The sequence below is a fragment of the Ctenocephalides felis genome, unplaced genomic scaffold (assembly GCF_003426905.1).
Source record: "Ctenocephalides felis isolate EL2017-DRISC unplaced genomic scaffold, ASM342690v1 CF-g0.4_SCAFFOLD_03571, whole genome shotgun sequence".
Taxonomy (NCBI): Eukaryota; Metazoa; Arthropoda; class Insecta; order Siphonaptera; family Pulicidae; genus Ctenocephalides; species Ctenocephalides felis.
Window position 1 is genome coordinate 70,539,820 of NW_020539725.1, and position 14,848 is coordinate 70,554,667.

Genomic DNA, 14,848 nt, shown 5'->3' on the forward strand with positions numbered 1-14,848 from the left:
ATTGAGTTCCAAGAAGTATTTTCTAAAAAACTTCTAATCTTTCAGTTCAAAGAAAAATCTTATGATTGAAATAATTATGTACAAAGTAATTTAGTTTAAGGAAAAATTATTTGTTAAAATAAACTAAAATCTATTTAGTTTTCAGTTTCAAAACATATAAGCAAATAAGTATGTTTAGGCACCAGAATTTAAGTTAAATTTTTAGTTTTAACCAATAAAATAGTATAATAGTATAGAATACAAGTACCTATACTACAAATTTAATAAACAACTAAAGTTTGAACTTTCGAAGCTTTTTGAACTTTTGAAAATTTAAAGTTGAAATAACGTGAAGCATAAAAATCTTATATATAAACTTCTGCTGTACGGATGTTTGAATGAAAACACCTAGGCGCTTATTCGTATTCCGATAAATCTTTTTGGAGTTCGTTAAGGGGAATTTTTAAGATGCAAATGATTATAAAAAAGTAGTAATCAAGTTTCATAAAATGTAAGCAATCTATTTTGTCGAATATAAATTTGTCTACTAGAACTCATGACATGGTAAATTTTCCAATTTTCAAAATCCTTGGTGATAAAACTGATATCTGGTATATTCTAGAACACATAATTTTCTATCATACGACCGGATTGATCCAAAAAAATATGATAAAAAAAACCTGTATGAAAAATCTTGCAAATAACATCAAATTCTTTATAGAATTTGCCATATTTTACTCAAAATTTCAAGAGTCTAACAAATTCAGAGTCAATAATCCAAATATTTTTTTCCAATACGTACATGTTACCGCCTAATTAGTTTTCCCTAGAATGATCTTCGAATGGCCTTTCTTTAAATGTTAGTTATTTATTTACTGGTTCTGGTTTCACGATTGCTTCGGGTTGGCAGGAGGTGCAGGAGGAGGTGTCCTAAAGCACTGGAGCAGGAAGGCTGTATAGATGACAAAAGCTATCGAAATTGCTATCAGAGCATACATAAAAATGTTCAATTCTGGTTGCCTAAAACGGTTTTTCCTTAACCATTCGAGGACATCAGTTTCTGACAACATGTCACCTGAAGAGGAAATAGATGGATTAGTCATAGTTAGTAAAATGACATAAAATGTTTTTTTTGGTTTAAAGTAACTAAAATATTCTTGTCACACTATTAGACTAGTATATTTAGCTAATTATTAACTTTAACACCACTACTAACACTAAAACTACTTTCATTTTCAAACGTTTTAGAAATCTGGTATTCCGAATCAACTGCTCAAATTGTGACTTAAGATAGATTGGTGACAAAATAGTTAATTTTTCCAATTTCCAAAATCCTTGGTGATAAAAATAATATCTGCTCATATTCTAGAACACATAATTTTTTATTATACGATTGAATTGATTTACAAAAATATGATAAAAAATGCAGTATAAAAATCTTGAAAAAAGCATTCAAATCTCAAAAGTTCAATGAGTCAGAGTCAATAATCCAAATATGTTTTTTGAAATTAAACATTAATAAATTTTATTTTTGGAATGCATTATTACTACATAAAATTAAATAAAAATGTTTAAGCAGTAATGAAGAAATTCCCAAAATCCTAACCAATTTTGAAATCGACGCTACACGTAATTTTGAATTTTTTGAGACGTTTTGCTGAAGGTTGTTTCATTCAACTAGATAAATAAATAAACGCAACAGTACTTTATTTTTTGGGAAACAAGTAGATGGTTTGTAGATCATTTTGAAGTAATGTAAAATATCTTAAAAATTCCCCTTAACAAACTTCAAAAAGATTTATCAAAATTCGAATAACCGCGTAGGAGGAGTTTTCATTCATACATCCATACAGCAGAATTTTATATATAAGATATTTTATTTAATAAATTTAATGAATTTTATATATAAGATTTTTAAAAGATATTAATTATCTTATATATGAAATTCTGCTGTACGGATGATTAAATGAAAATGTGCGGTTGTTCGAATTTTGATAAATCTTTTTGAAGTTTGTTAAGGGGAATTTTTAAGATGGAAATGATTATAAAAATTTATTAATAATGTAGAAATAAATAAAAAAAACAAAATACAATATGTTGTTGTTTGACATTGACAAAATTTAGACAAATGAGAACTGTCCTCGAATTTCAATTCACTTATGAGTCTAGATATTATTAGAATATAATATATTCATGATCATAAATAAGAAAAAGGTAATGTCTACATTATTATTGCTGATAAGCAGCTGAAATGTGCAAACTAAACAAAAAAATACTTATTAAAAAAAATATTTAGACGTTTTGTTATGTCAAAAATTCATTTGTTTGGCATTGGATATGGAATATTAAGTTAGTTCATTTTAGATTGAATAGTGCATATATGAACAGAATGTAATAAATTAATTCACTTAAAATATGAACTTAAGTAATAATGTATATTGAAATATTAGTAATTTAGGTATTATAATTACTAAAAAAAGGGTAAAATATAGTACGTGATTATAAAAATTATAGGCAACATTATTTAAGCAATTATATTCGATGTAAAAATCCAAGGTGATATTGCACCTTCACTAATAATTATTATTTTTAACTAAACGGTAAATATTAGTATGAAATATTAAAAAAATTGTACTTTTAAATTGTGGATGAGGGTACAGAAAAAAGTCTGTTGGGTCAGCTAGTATATATATATTAGGGTGGTCCTTATTATGGACATTTTTGAATTTCCTTGCTCCCAAGGGCTCAAATGGTTCCAAATTGATAAAAAACAATTCTCTGAAAGCTCTTAATATTAACTTTTAGATAGTGCACAATTCAATCGAACTTCGTATGGAAATAGCATGGAAAAAATTTTGAAAATTAAAAAAAAAAAATTTTTTTATGTATAACTTAGCGACAAATTTATTAAAAGTGAAAATTCGTGTCATTTTTTATTGAAAATTCGACGCTCTGTAAAATTTTTGAAGATTTTTTCATGCTATTTCCATACAAATTTTTGATTGATTTTGACTTCATCTAAAAGACAATATTAAGAGCTAAAACTTTCAGAGAATTGTTTTTTACCAATTTGGAAACATTTGAGCCCTTGGGAGCAAGGAAATTCGAAAATGTCCATTTTAAGGACCACCCTAATGTATATATATATATATATATATATATATATATATATATATATATTATTCTTACCTCTGTATATACTTGGAAACCGTTTCCTAAAGTAAACTATCGCAGGCAATTTTATGACACCCCATTTTCTGGCATATCTGGCATCTGACATTTTCACAAAAGTAATATCCAAATTTTCAAGTTCCCCATCGATATTTTCCAATTTGGCCGACACTTGTTCACTCTCATCGTGGTCCAACTCATCTAAAACATTAGGAAAAAAATATTACCATTGAAAATTTTATTAGTTGATTTGATAGTTTTTTATCTTACAGAAGAAAACTGTCAAAAATTCGTTCTCGTCGAGAAGTTTATCTAACATTTTCTTGTTGACTTCTTCAATTTCATTTTTGATTTCGAAAACGTCTTGAGAAGTCAACCAAGCAAGGATACTTTCATGTTGATGTAAATCACCATCGTACAACATTGGGACACGTTTACGATAATATACCTGAGAAAAATAAAAAAATAAATAAGTCATTTAGAATCAGATAAATTTAAACCCAAGAACCTATAAAAAAGACAAAAATGATCTGAACAATCGTAGACGTTACATATGAATTTTACCTACATAATATTTTATACAGTATGTTGTATCCTTCAAGTACTTATTAATTTAGTTGTAGTAAGCTATACATGAAAAAATTTTAAAAATATTATATGATTACCAGTGACGGCAAATTAACGATGTTGTATTTTTCAGCAGCTTCAGGACTTGAAATTTTCACAAAGTCAATTCCAAACAAATCAGCCTCCCCGTCAATTTGTTCCAGTTCTTCCAAAATTTCTTCACATTCCGGACAATCGTCATCATCTAAAAAAAAATAATACACATTATTTGTGAACTACATTACAAAAAAATATTTTTAAAAAATTTTGGTAAATAAACTTAGGCAACAATGAAGACAAAATTTCTTGATTGAATGAGTAAGTGAAATATATGAAAATATCTACCAATAAAATTTTCATTAAAATGCAATAAAAGATTTCAATAATAGAAATTCAAATTTTTGTCTAATCACTATACAGAATGATGTAATAGAAGTGAATAATAGAATTATTGAAATTAACTACAAGAACTTGGAATAAGCTGTTACGATTAAGTTGTATTTTCCAAATCCAATAAATTATGATATATGACGCTAATAGTGAACTATGATGTCAATTTTACTTGAACCAATATTTATATATCCATTTTTTGAGTGAAAACGAATATTAATAATGCTTGATATCAGGCTGTCCTCTACAGAAATTATGCTTAAATCTTTGTGTTGTGAGGTGAAAGCTCATACCACTAAGCCACAAAAAGACTTGAATAAATTTGTGAATTTAATTTGAAAAGTTTAGTAAATACTTACAGAAAAAGACTGCCAGTAATACGGATTCATCAAGTAGTCGTTCCAGCATTCTCTCATTTACTGTCTCAATTTCATCAGCAAGTTCGCGATTATCATCATCAATCAGCCATTCCAAAACTGATTCTTCATTTTGAAGATCTCCTTCGAAAAGTAAAGGATTTCCATTCCTGAAAAAATATGGAACATTAGTATAGCAAATACTGCCGTCAACTGTCTTAAATCTTCCTAAATTACTTCATCCATAGCAAAGCACATAAACCATTTATAAAACAAAATTTTATATATCTATATAATTATTGTACGTTATTGTATCAGCAATATTAAAATGAAACATAAATTTCATTTTTTCTGGCCTCGAATCTAACAAAAAAACGAGCAAGAAATGAGGTTAAGATCAGATTCATCTATGTGATAATTTTTCTTTTAAAAAGTGGTATCAAATTTTAAATTCCAAGATTTTTTTAATTAAAAGTTTATTATTACCTGAAATACACCATCGCAGGGAAAGTTTTGATGGAATATCTTTTTGCCAACTGAGGATCCTGAATTTTGACCATGTGTATTCCAAACACATCGCATTCATCATCAATTTTTTCCAATCCTTCTAATATTACGTCACAAATGTTGCAATTTGATTTATCTGAAATACATTGAAATATTTATATTAAATTATTAATTTTTCGGTATTAAATACAATTTTCTACGAAAAACCAGAAATCTCAAGAATAGTGTGCAAGTGAAGAAGAATGAAAAAAAAACTAATTAATTTTTTTTCTATATTAATTACAATTTATCTAGTTTCTAGTTATAAGATCTTTGAAACGGTTTGTTTAATAGTTAAGCCGTTTTATTAAATTTTATCTAGTTTCACCAATATACATTGAATCACAGTCCAAACAATTGATTTTTGATACCATACTTTTATGTTTGATATTAAAAAGAGTATTAGTTCTAGAGGAAATAGTATTAGTAATTAAAAATTAATTAAAACATGTATAATTCTTAATTATTTTTGGTTTATGTGTTCCTCTTTTTAAAAAAATAGTGATGTTTATTGTGAATTTGTTTTTTTTATATAATAATTTTTGAAAATTTACAAAAGTACACCGCCAAATACTGCGTATTCTCGACCATCCTTTCTAACATCTCTCTGGTAATCATTTCAATTCTGTCTTCAGTTTTTTGTGTAATTAGCCATTGAAGTACTTCTTCTTCCTCCGAAAGTGATCCTAAAAATGAAAAAAATATATCATCAATTTTTTATTTGGTCGAAATAATGAAGTTGAGAAAATATGATTCTAAGCTTATAGTCAAACTCAGCATTTCTCGTATTATGCATATAATTTTTCTTATTCTTAGGCCTATAATATTTTAAAGGGTTTGTTTTGACAATCAATTCTATCATCATGCAAAGTTTCATCAAAATCAAACACTAGTAAACCTGAGGTTACCCTTGAGAGTTTGCTAATTTCGCATATTATCAAGGTATGGAATATTTAAAATAACAACTAGTTACCTTCAAAAACATTAGGCACGGCATTTTCAAAGTAAACCAAAACTGGAAAATCAGTAACTCCATAATATTCAGCAATTTTAATATCCTGAGTCTTGATAAAATTTATTCCGTGCCTGTCGCAATCGTCATCAATATTTTCTAGTTCGTTCAAAATACTCGTACATTCTTCGCATTCGGGACCGACTGAAAAAATCATCAAAAATTGTTAAAATAATTTAAAGAAATTCATAGATACATATATAAACCTAGAAATAACAGTCATATCGAAAAGATAAAAAGTTATGGGCAATATGAAATTAGGTGTTACGCAAGGGCGTTTTCTAAGGCGCTAAAATTTACACAGCAAAGAAATGTTTTTTTCAACTAACGATAAGCGATAACATCATACTGTAATAAACATTTGTCACTGCCAATCAATAATTTTCAACTTAACTTTTTTATATTTTTGAGTTGAAGTATTTTTTAGTTAACTCAAAAATACTCATAAAAAATAATACAACAATAATACATATATCATTTATCGCCACGATCAAAACAAATGTATTTGAAATTTAAATTTTTGAAAAAAACTGCAGTTTTTGCTACTTGTCTTATTTTTAAATATTTGTTAGATACACATTAAAAATTAATATTATTTCAGAATGATGTTATGCCAAAATTATCATGCAAATATATACAGAAAGCATCAACTTATTTATATGCAAATCATACAGGTATTTTTAATACTATAATATATACAGCCAAAAGTGCAGGTCTGAAAATAAAATCATATTAAACATATACAACAATGCTACACATAAAAATACATTGAGCACCTAAAAGCATCATATACAAACAAATCTTTGAATATTTGTGTGAACATGACATTTTAGGCTTTACATGATGTTATTTAAAAATACAAGTCAATTTCCTAAATACGAAAGCCCAATATTATTACATTTATCACATACTACATACAAAAATCAGACACATATTAAGTGTGTAATGTACAAGTATAAATATTGAATCAGTAAGTAAAAACTTATCTAATATCTACAGCTAAAATTAAATGAATTATGATATACAATTTTCTACTTCAAAAGTTCACATAAAAAATTCCAGTGTAAATAATACAAATTATTATGATGCCAAAAAAGATGACTAGATTCAAGCTCCTCATTTATGCAAATAAAAGTACATAAATTTCTTTAAAAAAATATTCACATTTACAAAAATATTCACATTTATCTAATTTTTTAGTTCAATGAATGAAATTGTAATTTAAAACATGATTTTATATTGTAAGCACGAAAATAAATTATATTTAAATTCAGAAGCATATTTAATATGATTATTATTATTTTATTATTTTTTTTATTATCATTATTAAGAGAAATCGAATTTGGAAGAACCGATAAATCACAGAAACACTTTCCCAAATTTTCTCAAAATGGATCATTTTAATAAACTTTACCGAAAAAACCATGGCCAAAAGTTTTAAATCAGGGTATTTATAATTTAAACTATTCCAAAGCTGGAATTTTTTATTAAACTGTACAATGACACTTTTTTATTATGCCCTAATCAAATACAACTAATTTAAACTACTTTTATATATCTGTAATGATATGTCGTGTTTTTTGTTCTATACATGCCTTCAAATCGAATTAGTTATAGTTCGCTCTAGTATAAATAGGCAAACTATTTTTAGGCAAAATTTACAACAATCTTACAAAAACCTCTTTTTAAGCTTCAGCATTTTTGTCATGTCTTCATAGTTATATGAAGTATGCATTTTACTATATTTGGGTAAATTATTGCTGACAATCTCACAATCCTCCGTGCACAATATAGTTAATTACTATAATATAATATATACCTATTAATAAGGGAAAAATACAAAAAAAATTTAAAGTAATATATAAATCTACAATTTCTGAAATGCTATTTAAATTTGAAAAATATATAATCTTGGATAATAGGATAAACTATGGCCATCCAAAATTAAATGAAAATATGCCAATAATGAAAAGGCAATTTTAATAAAAAACCTTAAATATTTAATAGTTTTGCGCTAAGTTTTTTCGTTCCAGATATTCCAACTTTGACAATTAAAGTTTATTTCAATCAAAAGTTATTTTGAATTGTTTGACAGCAAAATGTGAGCAAAAATTGTACTCGTTTTCGTAAAAATTCATAAGCAGGTTTTCAAAAATTTAAAACTTTAAATAATATCACTTGGCAATCATGAAAAGTTTATTAAGTTTAATTTTACATTTATTGAAATTGAAACATTTTTGATTTCAAAAATTCAAAAACCAGTTGATGTAACTCGATAAGGATGATTGTTTTTCAGTTTAGTGCGACGATCGGCCGAACCGTTTCTTTGTAATTAGCAGAAAAGTAAAATTGCAACGTTTTAGCAAAAAATTTTGGACATTTGGAATGGTGCTGATTAGTTTTGGACAAAGTTCGGCAGAGCCGTTCTTAGTGATCAACTGATGAAACAATTTTTTCGATGAAACTTTTGTGTTGATAAATACCGTACTCCTTAAGAACATACTAAAATATTACGGCCCTACGTAATGTCGTTTAATTTTAAAAATTTATCAAAGTTTAAAAAAAATTAATATTCAAAATATGTGTCAAAAGCCGTTTTTATGATGCGATGAGTCAATATTTGATTCTCACAAATTTAATTTAAAATAATCGTTAACGTTTAGATTGGCCAAGCCATTAGAAATGTCTTTGGAATTAGCATAAATGTAAGTGAGCAGCCCTCGAAGCTTCTCTAGTTGTGTAAAAAATGTTACAATTACTTTAAATGATGAATGAAATAATATCAAGGACTATGTGCATGATATATGGTATTCGTATTTTCTTTTATCATCTGCACAGTATTTCACAAAATAAATTATTGAAAAAAATTCTTTAAAATGTTTCGACGTTTTTAATAAAACTTAACATGGCAATAAAACTCATGCACTAGACAGTCCTACGATGCTACCTTTACTCTTTATTAATTAATAATTTACTAAATCTTTGCTTTATTAAATAGTAACTAGTTTCATCAAGATCAATCTTTCAGATGGACATAGTTTTTCGTATCGTTTCAATTAAAATTATTTATCAGAATATCTCTACCATGATCTTGGAATTCCTTCGAACAGTCGACTTCTTCTTCGCTGTCTCGTTCTTGGCTGGCCGCCTCCAGGCGGCACTGCAGTCCCCTCTTCCTCGCCTTCGACTGTTTCGCTACACACATTTCGCAGAACGTTTCGTTCCCTATGACGACAGAACACGAAAAGAAGAAAAGAAACAAAAACAAAAAACAACAAAATTCTAAAAAGAATCAAGCCAAAAAATCGTATATTTTGTCACTGAATATCGATCATCGGTGAAATGAAATATTAAAAAGTTGTGATTTGTGTTAATTAAGCACTGAAATGATTATAAAGTGTTCAAATATTTGTCCTTTATTCTTATCTTTACGTTTCAAAGGTTTTTGAACATTTTGGCATATAATGTGAGTGTAAATGTATGTGCGGATACAAAATTTTCGTCCACAATTCGATTCGTATTGATGAGGAGAGTGTTGATTAGTTTTTGGCGAAAACAGGTCCAGCCGTTTCGGAGATACGGGGCAAAAAGTGAAAAATGATAATTTAAAAAAGGTAATTTCGTCGGCGATTCGTATTGATGAGGAGAGTGTTGATTAGTTTTTGGCGAAAACAGGTCCAGCCGTTTCGGAAACACGGAGCAAAAAGTAACTAGTGGGGCGCATGGCATCGTGCCTTAAGGCAAATTGCTGGAACTTCCCGTACCAAAAATTATTTTTTTTTTGAAAAGATTAACATTTTTTAAAAAAAATTACTCTAAAAAAAATAGATTTTTGAGGAACTATATACATTTTTGACAAAAACTTACTTTTTGTTGAAAAATTTATTTTGAAATATTTTGGAAATTCTGAACTTTTTTTCAAAGCAATCGTACTGCTTTAATGCATAGAGACTAAATATCGAAGCGCGTAAGCGCCGCGTCGCTGTCTAACGCATAAGCATTGGTACGGAACCCATAGGAATGTTAACAAAATGTATACTCATTGTTAAAATCTCTATAAAATATCTGATAATTTGATGTGCATATGTCTAATGTCTAATGATTATTGTTGACCGCCAAATGTTATTTTTTTTTACTTTTTTTACTAGATCTCTGAAACCGCTAGACCTAATTTCATAAAAATTTCATCAAATCTTCATCTTGATAATGCAAGTAAAATGTTTTTGAATTATTCAAATTGCTTCATCCCGATTCCCGAAATCGTCGACGAAAATTTGTATCTGAACACACACAAATGCACGCACACACACATACACACACATACATCATTTTCTCTAAGGTATGCCAATATATTCAGAAACCTTTGAAACGTAAAGTTATATAAAAATTTTCATTTTCGATTTTTGTGCGATTACTATAACTTACCCTACGGAAAGTTAATTATAAATAAATCAATTTATCACCTCCAGAACATTAACAATCGTCATTTCATTTCGAATCAAATTTCAAAAAAAAAAAATAGTTGCCAAATTTCCACAAAATTGAAAAAGTGCTCCAGCATAGTCACAGTCTAAACGCATTTGCAAATAATTCTGTGCGATATTTTCACTTATACTGTGCTCAGCTTGGCGGCATTTTCACATTTTTCAATAATTTTCACAAAATTGGAAAAGTGCTCCAGTACACAAACAGTCTAAACGCACTTGGGTAAACATTTGTACCAGAGTGGCGCTTAGACTGTGCTTAGCTTGGGTGATTTTTTGAATTTTTAGTCAAAAATTACAAAAAAATTTTTTGAAAAAAAATTAGAATCAAAAAATTTTTTTTTCCAAAATCAATTGTTTTGTTGAAAAAAGCAGAAAGTTCTTTGAATCATTTAAATCAGACGCTTAGTTCTCTCAAAAACAGCCATTTTTTTTAAATTTAGCTCTGTAACTCCGAAACCTCTGGGCCTACCTTTGCCAAAAACTAATCAGCACATCTCCCTATCAATAGGAATCGAATGTTTTTTAAACCATTCAAATCGGTTGATCCGTTCTCTCAAAATTCGCTTTCTATTTTTTGCACTCTTTGCTCCATATCTCCGTAACGGCTGGACCTGCCTTTGCCAAAAACTAATCAGCACATCTCCCTATCAATAGGAATCGAATGTTTTTAAACCATTCAAATCGGTTGATCCGTTCTCTCAAAAATTCGCTTTCTATTTTTTGCACTCTTTGCTCCATATCTCCGTAACGGCTGGACCTGCCTTTGCCAAAAACTAATCAGCACATCTCCCTATCAATAGGAATCGAATGTTTTTTAAACCATTCAAATCGGTTGATCCGTGCGCCCGAAAACGTGGACGAAAAAAAGCGGACATACAAACACACACACACACACACACACACACACACACACACATCCATTTTTCTGAAGTATGCCAAAATGTTCAAAAACCTTCAAAACGTCGAGAAATGTAAAAATTTTTGATTTCGATTTTTGGACGATTACTATAACTTACCCTACGGGAAGTTAAAAATGATAATGCTTTTGACATAACGTAATGTAACAGAGCGGCCGATTTGAATGATTCAAAAAACATTCTATTTGTATTGACAAAATTAATAAATTTTTGAGGAAACAGGTCCAGAGCCTTTGGAGATTCAGAAATTAAATAAAAAATGCCAATTGTGGGTCAGTACATACATATATGCACATCAAATTATCAGATATTTTATAATATAAATTTTGTTTATGTTCATAAGAGCTCCAATACTAGTATATATCCTAAAGACTACGAAGCGGCGCTTACGCGCTTCATTATTGCATCTCCAAGTTACAATTGCGCAGCGTTATTGCTTTAAAAAAAAGTTCAAAAATTTCAATTTTTTCAAAATTATTTCTTCAATAAGTTCATCCACAAAATTCTCAAGAATCTAATGTTTCTTGTCCCAAAAATGTTTTTTAAAAAAAAAATATTTTTGGTACGGTAAGTTCCAGAATTTTTTTTTGCCTTGCACCACTAATTAATATAATAATTTGAGGACAAATATTTGACTGTATTGTTATGAAAAATGTATTTATTACCATATGAAATTTGTGCAAAGTTTACAAAGCAAAAATGTGTTGTTTAGAAAATTAAACGCGATTGCGGAAAGAATAAAGCACTTATATTTAAAATAAATTTAATATATTATATATATATATATATATATATATATATATATATATATATTATAAACATACGAAAAAGTTTAGTTACGACACCAAATTATAAATTATTGACTATATATGCATATTGAGTGTTATTACAACATCAATTTAATTAACATATGCTAAATTGTGAAAATCTACAAATAAAATTGATATATTAATATGACAAAAATTTAAATATATTCATACTTAAGTATTAAATTTCAGAAATTGTTTCCATATATACAATATTGAAGTAGTAGAGGTTCGACATCGTACTGAAGACCGAATTTATAAAAGTTATGAAAAATCAGTAAACTTCGATCAGAATTTTGATAATTTTGATAATTTTGAAAATGTATACAATCAATAAAAAATTTATTGTTTATTTGAATTTCGGGCGAGACCTCGGTCAACAATGTGTAAAGTCAATTAAAAATTTTAAGCATTACTAAAGTATTATTATCAAAATATTAAAGAAATCGTTGGCTAAGTGTGTAAATTCAATTTATTTGAAAAAATAATAACTTACGCCACCAGCATTTGACTTACAGAAGTAAACGGCTAAAGCTTTTGATTCTTCAATAAGTTCCAATAAGCTTTCTCCTTCAAAAGCTTCAATAACTTCACCAGAAGGATCTTGTTGGATCATCAACCAGTTCAAAATTTGTTCCTCGTCGTAGAGGTCACCTAAAATAAAATAATTTAACAAATAATACAAATAGACCTACTTGACAAAGACTTAATATTAGTCTGAATAATCCAATATAAAAAGTACAAAAAAAAATCTGTACAGATTTAAGATAATTTAAAACTAAGTACGGTGTCATTTACTACTTAAGAATTAACAAGTTCAACTTTTAGAAACTTTAGAAACTTTGCTATATATTTTATACTTTGGTGAAAATGCTCTAATAAATTACTATTTCCTTATAATATTCTGGATTCCTTCAACAAAAGTATATACGTACTAATAAACCGATTGTCTCCAAGATTGCTCTTTAGGAACTTGATTACCAAAATTTAAGGTAATTTGAATAGAACTAAATAAAAATAATGTTTATTCCAATTGAATATTTTTAAATAAATTAAAAATATGATCAATCTAAATTTGTATTAAGTTAAGCATGTTTTTAGGGTGAGGAAAATAATGATTTATTACCTGCATAAATAACAGGTTCCTTAGAACCCATTTTGAAGAATAAAATAGCTGGTAGGGCAAACACTCCATACTCTTTGGCCATTTGTCTGTCATCAATTTTCACAAAATTTATTCCAGCACTATCTGCTTCGTCGTCAATGTGTTCGATCTCTGCCAGGACTTTTGGACATTGCTTGCAATCATTACTGTCTAAAAATAAAAATTATGCCCACACATGTTGATAGAAATCATATAAAAAAATCTTTTACTACTGCTTGATACCAGGCTGTTCGAGGTAAGACCAAAAATAGTGTTTCATATAAAATACTTAAAGCTAATATTTACATACATACTCACAGAAAAATACTGCCAGATAATCAGAAGTTTGCCTAATTTTGTGGAACATTTTTCTGTTTACTCTCTCGATGTGATCGGTGAGTTCCATATTTTCTGGATTTGTCAACCAATCCAGTAATTCTTCTTCATCGTCAACGTCTCCATCGTAGTTTATATATTTACCCTAAATAATAACATAAATTAATAATATTTGATCTGCAGTGAAAAAATATAAGACGCCAATTTGTATATGTTCCAAAAATATAAGATGACCATTGAACAAAAATTAATCTAGAACTGCATCTTTTTAAAATTTTGGCTAAAATTTAAAAAAAAAACAAGGCAAGGTCTCTGATAATAGCAGTTTGTGTTTTCAAAAAAATTATTTGAAGTATGTAAAATTAAGTGGACGTAAGTATTTAGAATTTTATGGAATTTAAAATTTGATGATTAAATAAAAGTTATAACGTAGTAGACTTTCGTTTACTACGATCTAAAAATTGGTTTTGCTTTAATGTAGGCAATGGTATGTATGAATTTTTTTACCTTTCTGAAATAAGTAATTCCTGGTGGATTTCTGTATCCATATTTTTTAGCCATAAGTCTGTCACTGGTTTGAACAATTTTAATTCCATATTCAGCAGCTTCATCGTCAATAAGTTCGATATGACGCAAAACTCGTGGACTTTCAGGATCATCTTCTTTATCTAAAAAAATAAAATCAAAATAATAATCGTACAAATATCGAAATTAATTTTTTTTGCATATCTTCACGTCTCAGACGTTTCTGAACATTTTGGCATCCCTTAGATAAAATTGATATGCGTGTGTGTTTGAACAAAATGTTCAAAACTTTCAAAAAAAAAATCAAAATACAAAAAAATCAAATTTTTCAAATAAAGTCCATTTTTTTCAAAAATTTCAAAATTTCTCAAAAATCTAATTTTTTCAAAGTTTTTCAAAGTTTTTTTTAATAACTTAGTTTTTGGTACGGGGAGTTCCAGCAATTTGCTTCAGACTTCTTCATATATAATACTTACAGAAAACAACAGCCAAAAACTCTTTTGTCTCAATATATTTGAACAACTTTTCTCTATCAATATCTTCAATCGATGCATCTTCCTTTTGACTAATCAT

At 27.9% G+C, this 14,848-nt stretch overlaps 1 protein-coding gene across 2 annotated transcripts; it reads right to left on the reverse strand.

Annotated features, from left to right (window-relative positions):
• Window positions 1-793: 793 nt before the first annotated feature.
• LOC113386820 lies at window positions 794-14,848 on the reverse strand. Of its 2 annotated transcripts, XM_026624578.1 has the most exons (14): window positions 14,752-14,848; window positions 14,258-14,418; window positions 13,733-13,895; window positions 13,397-13,585; window positions 12,787-12,924; window positions 9,145-9,285; window positions 6,022-6,204; window positions 5,603-5,734; window positions 4,989-5,145; window positions 4,506-4,672; window positions 3,816-3,961; window positions 3,421-3,598; window positions 3,169-3,351; window positions 794-1,054 (listed from the first exon to the last, which is right to left on the reverse strand). In XM_026624578.1, the coding sequence occupies exons 1-14, from the start codon at window positions 14,846-14,848 to the stop codon at window positions 867-869; spliced, it is 2,223 nt and encodes a 740-aa protein (XP_026480363.1). In that variant the 3' UTR covers window positions 794-866. The 2 variants fall into 2 exon arrangements, with proteins under 2 accessions (XP_026480363.1, XP_026480364.1); XM_026624579.1 differs by lacking the exon at window positions 9,145-9,285.

Excerpts from the sequence above, each read along its gene's own strand:
- LOC113386820 (XM_026624578.1), bottom strand. The coding sequence starts at position 14,848 with ATGATTAGTCAAAAGGAAGATGCATCGATTGAAGATATTGATAGAGAA. Across the intron at positions 6,205-9,144 it reads GAAGGAATTCCAAGATCATG|TCGGTCCCGAATGCGAAGAA; the intron begins GTAGAGATATTC and ends TGATTTTTTCAG. Across the intron at positions 3,352-3,420 it reads ATTTTTGACAGTTTTCTTCT|ATGAGTTGGACCACGATGAG; the intron begins GTAAGATAAAAA and ends CTAATGTTTTAG.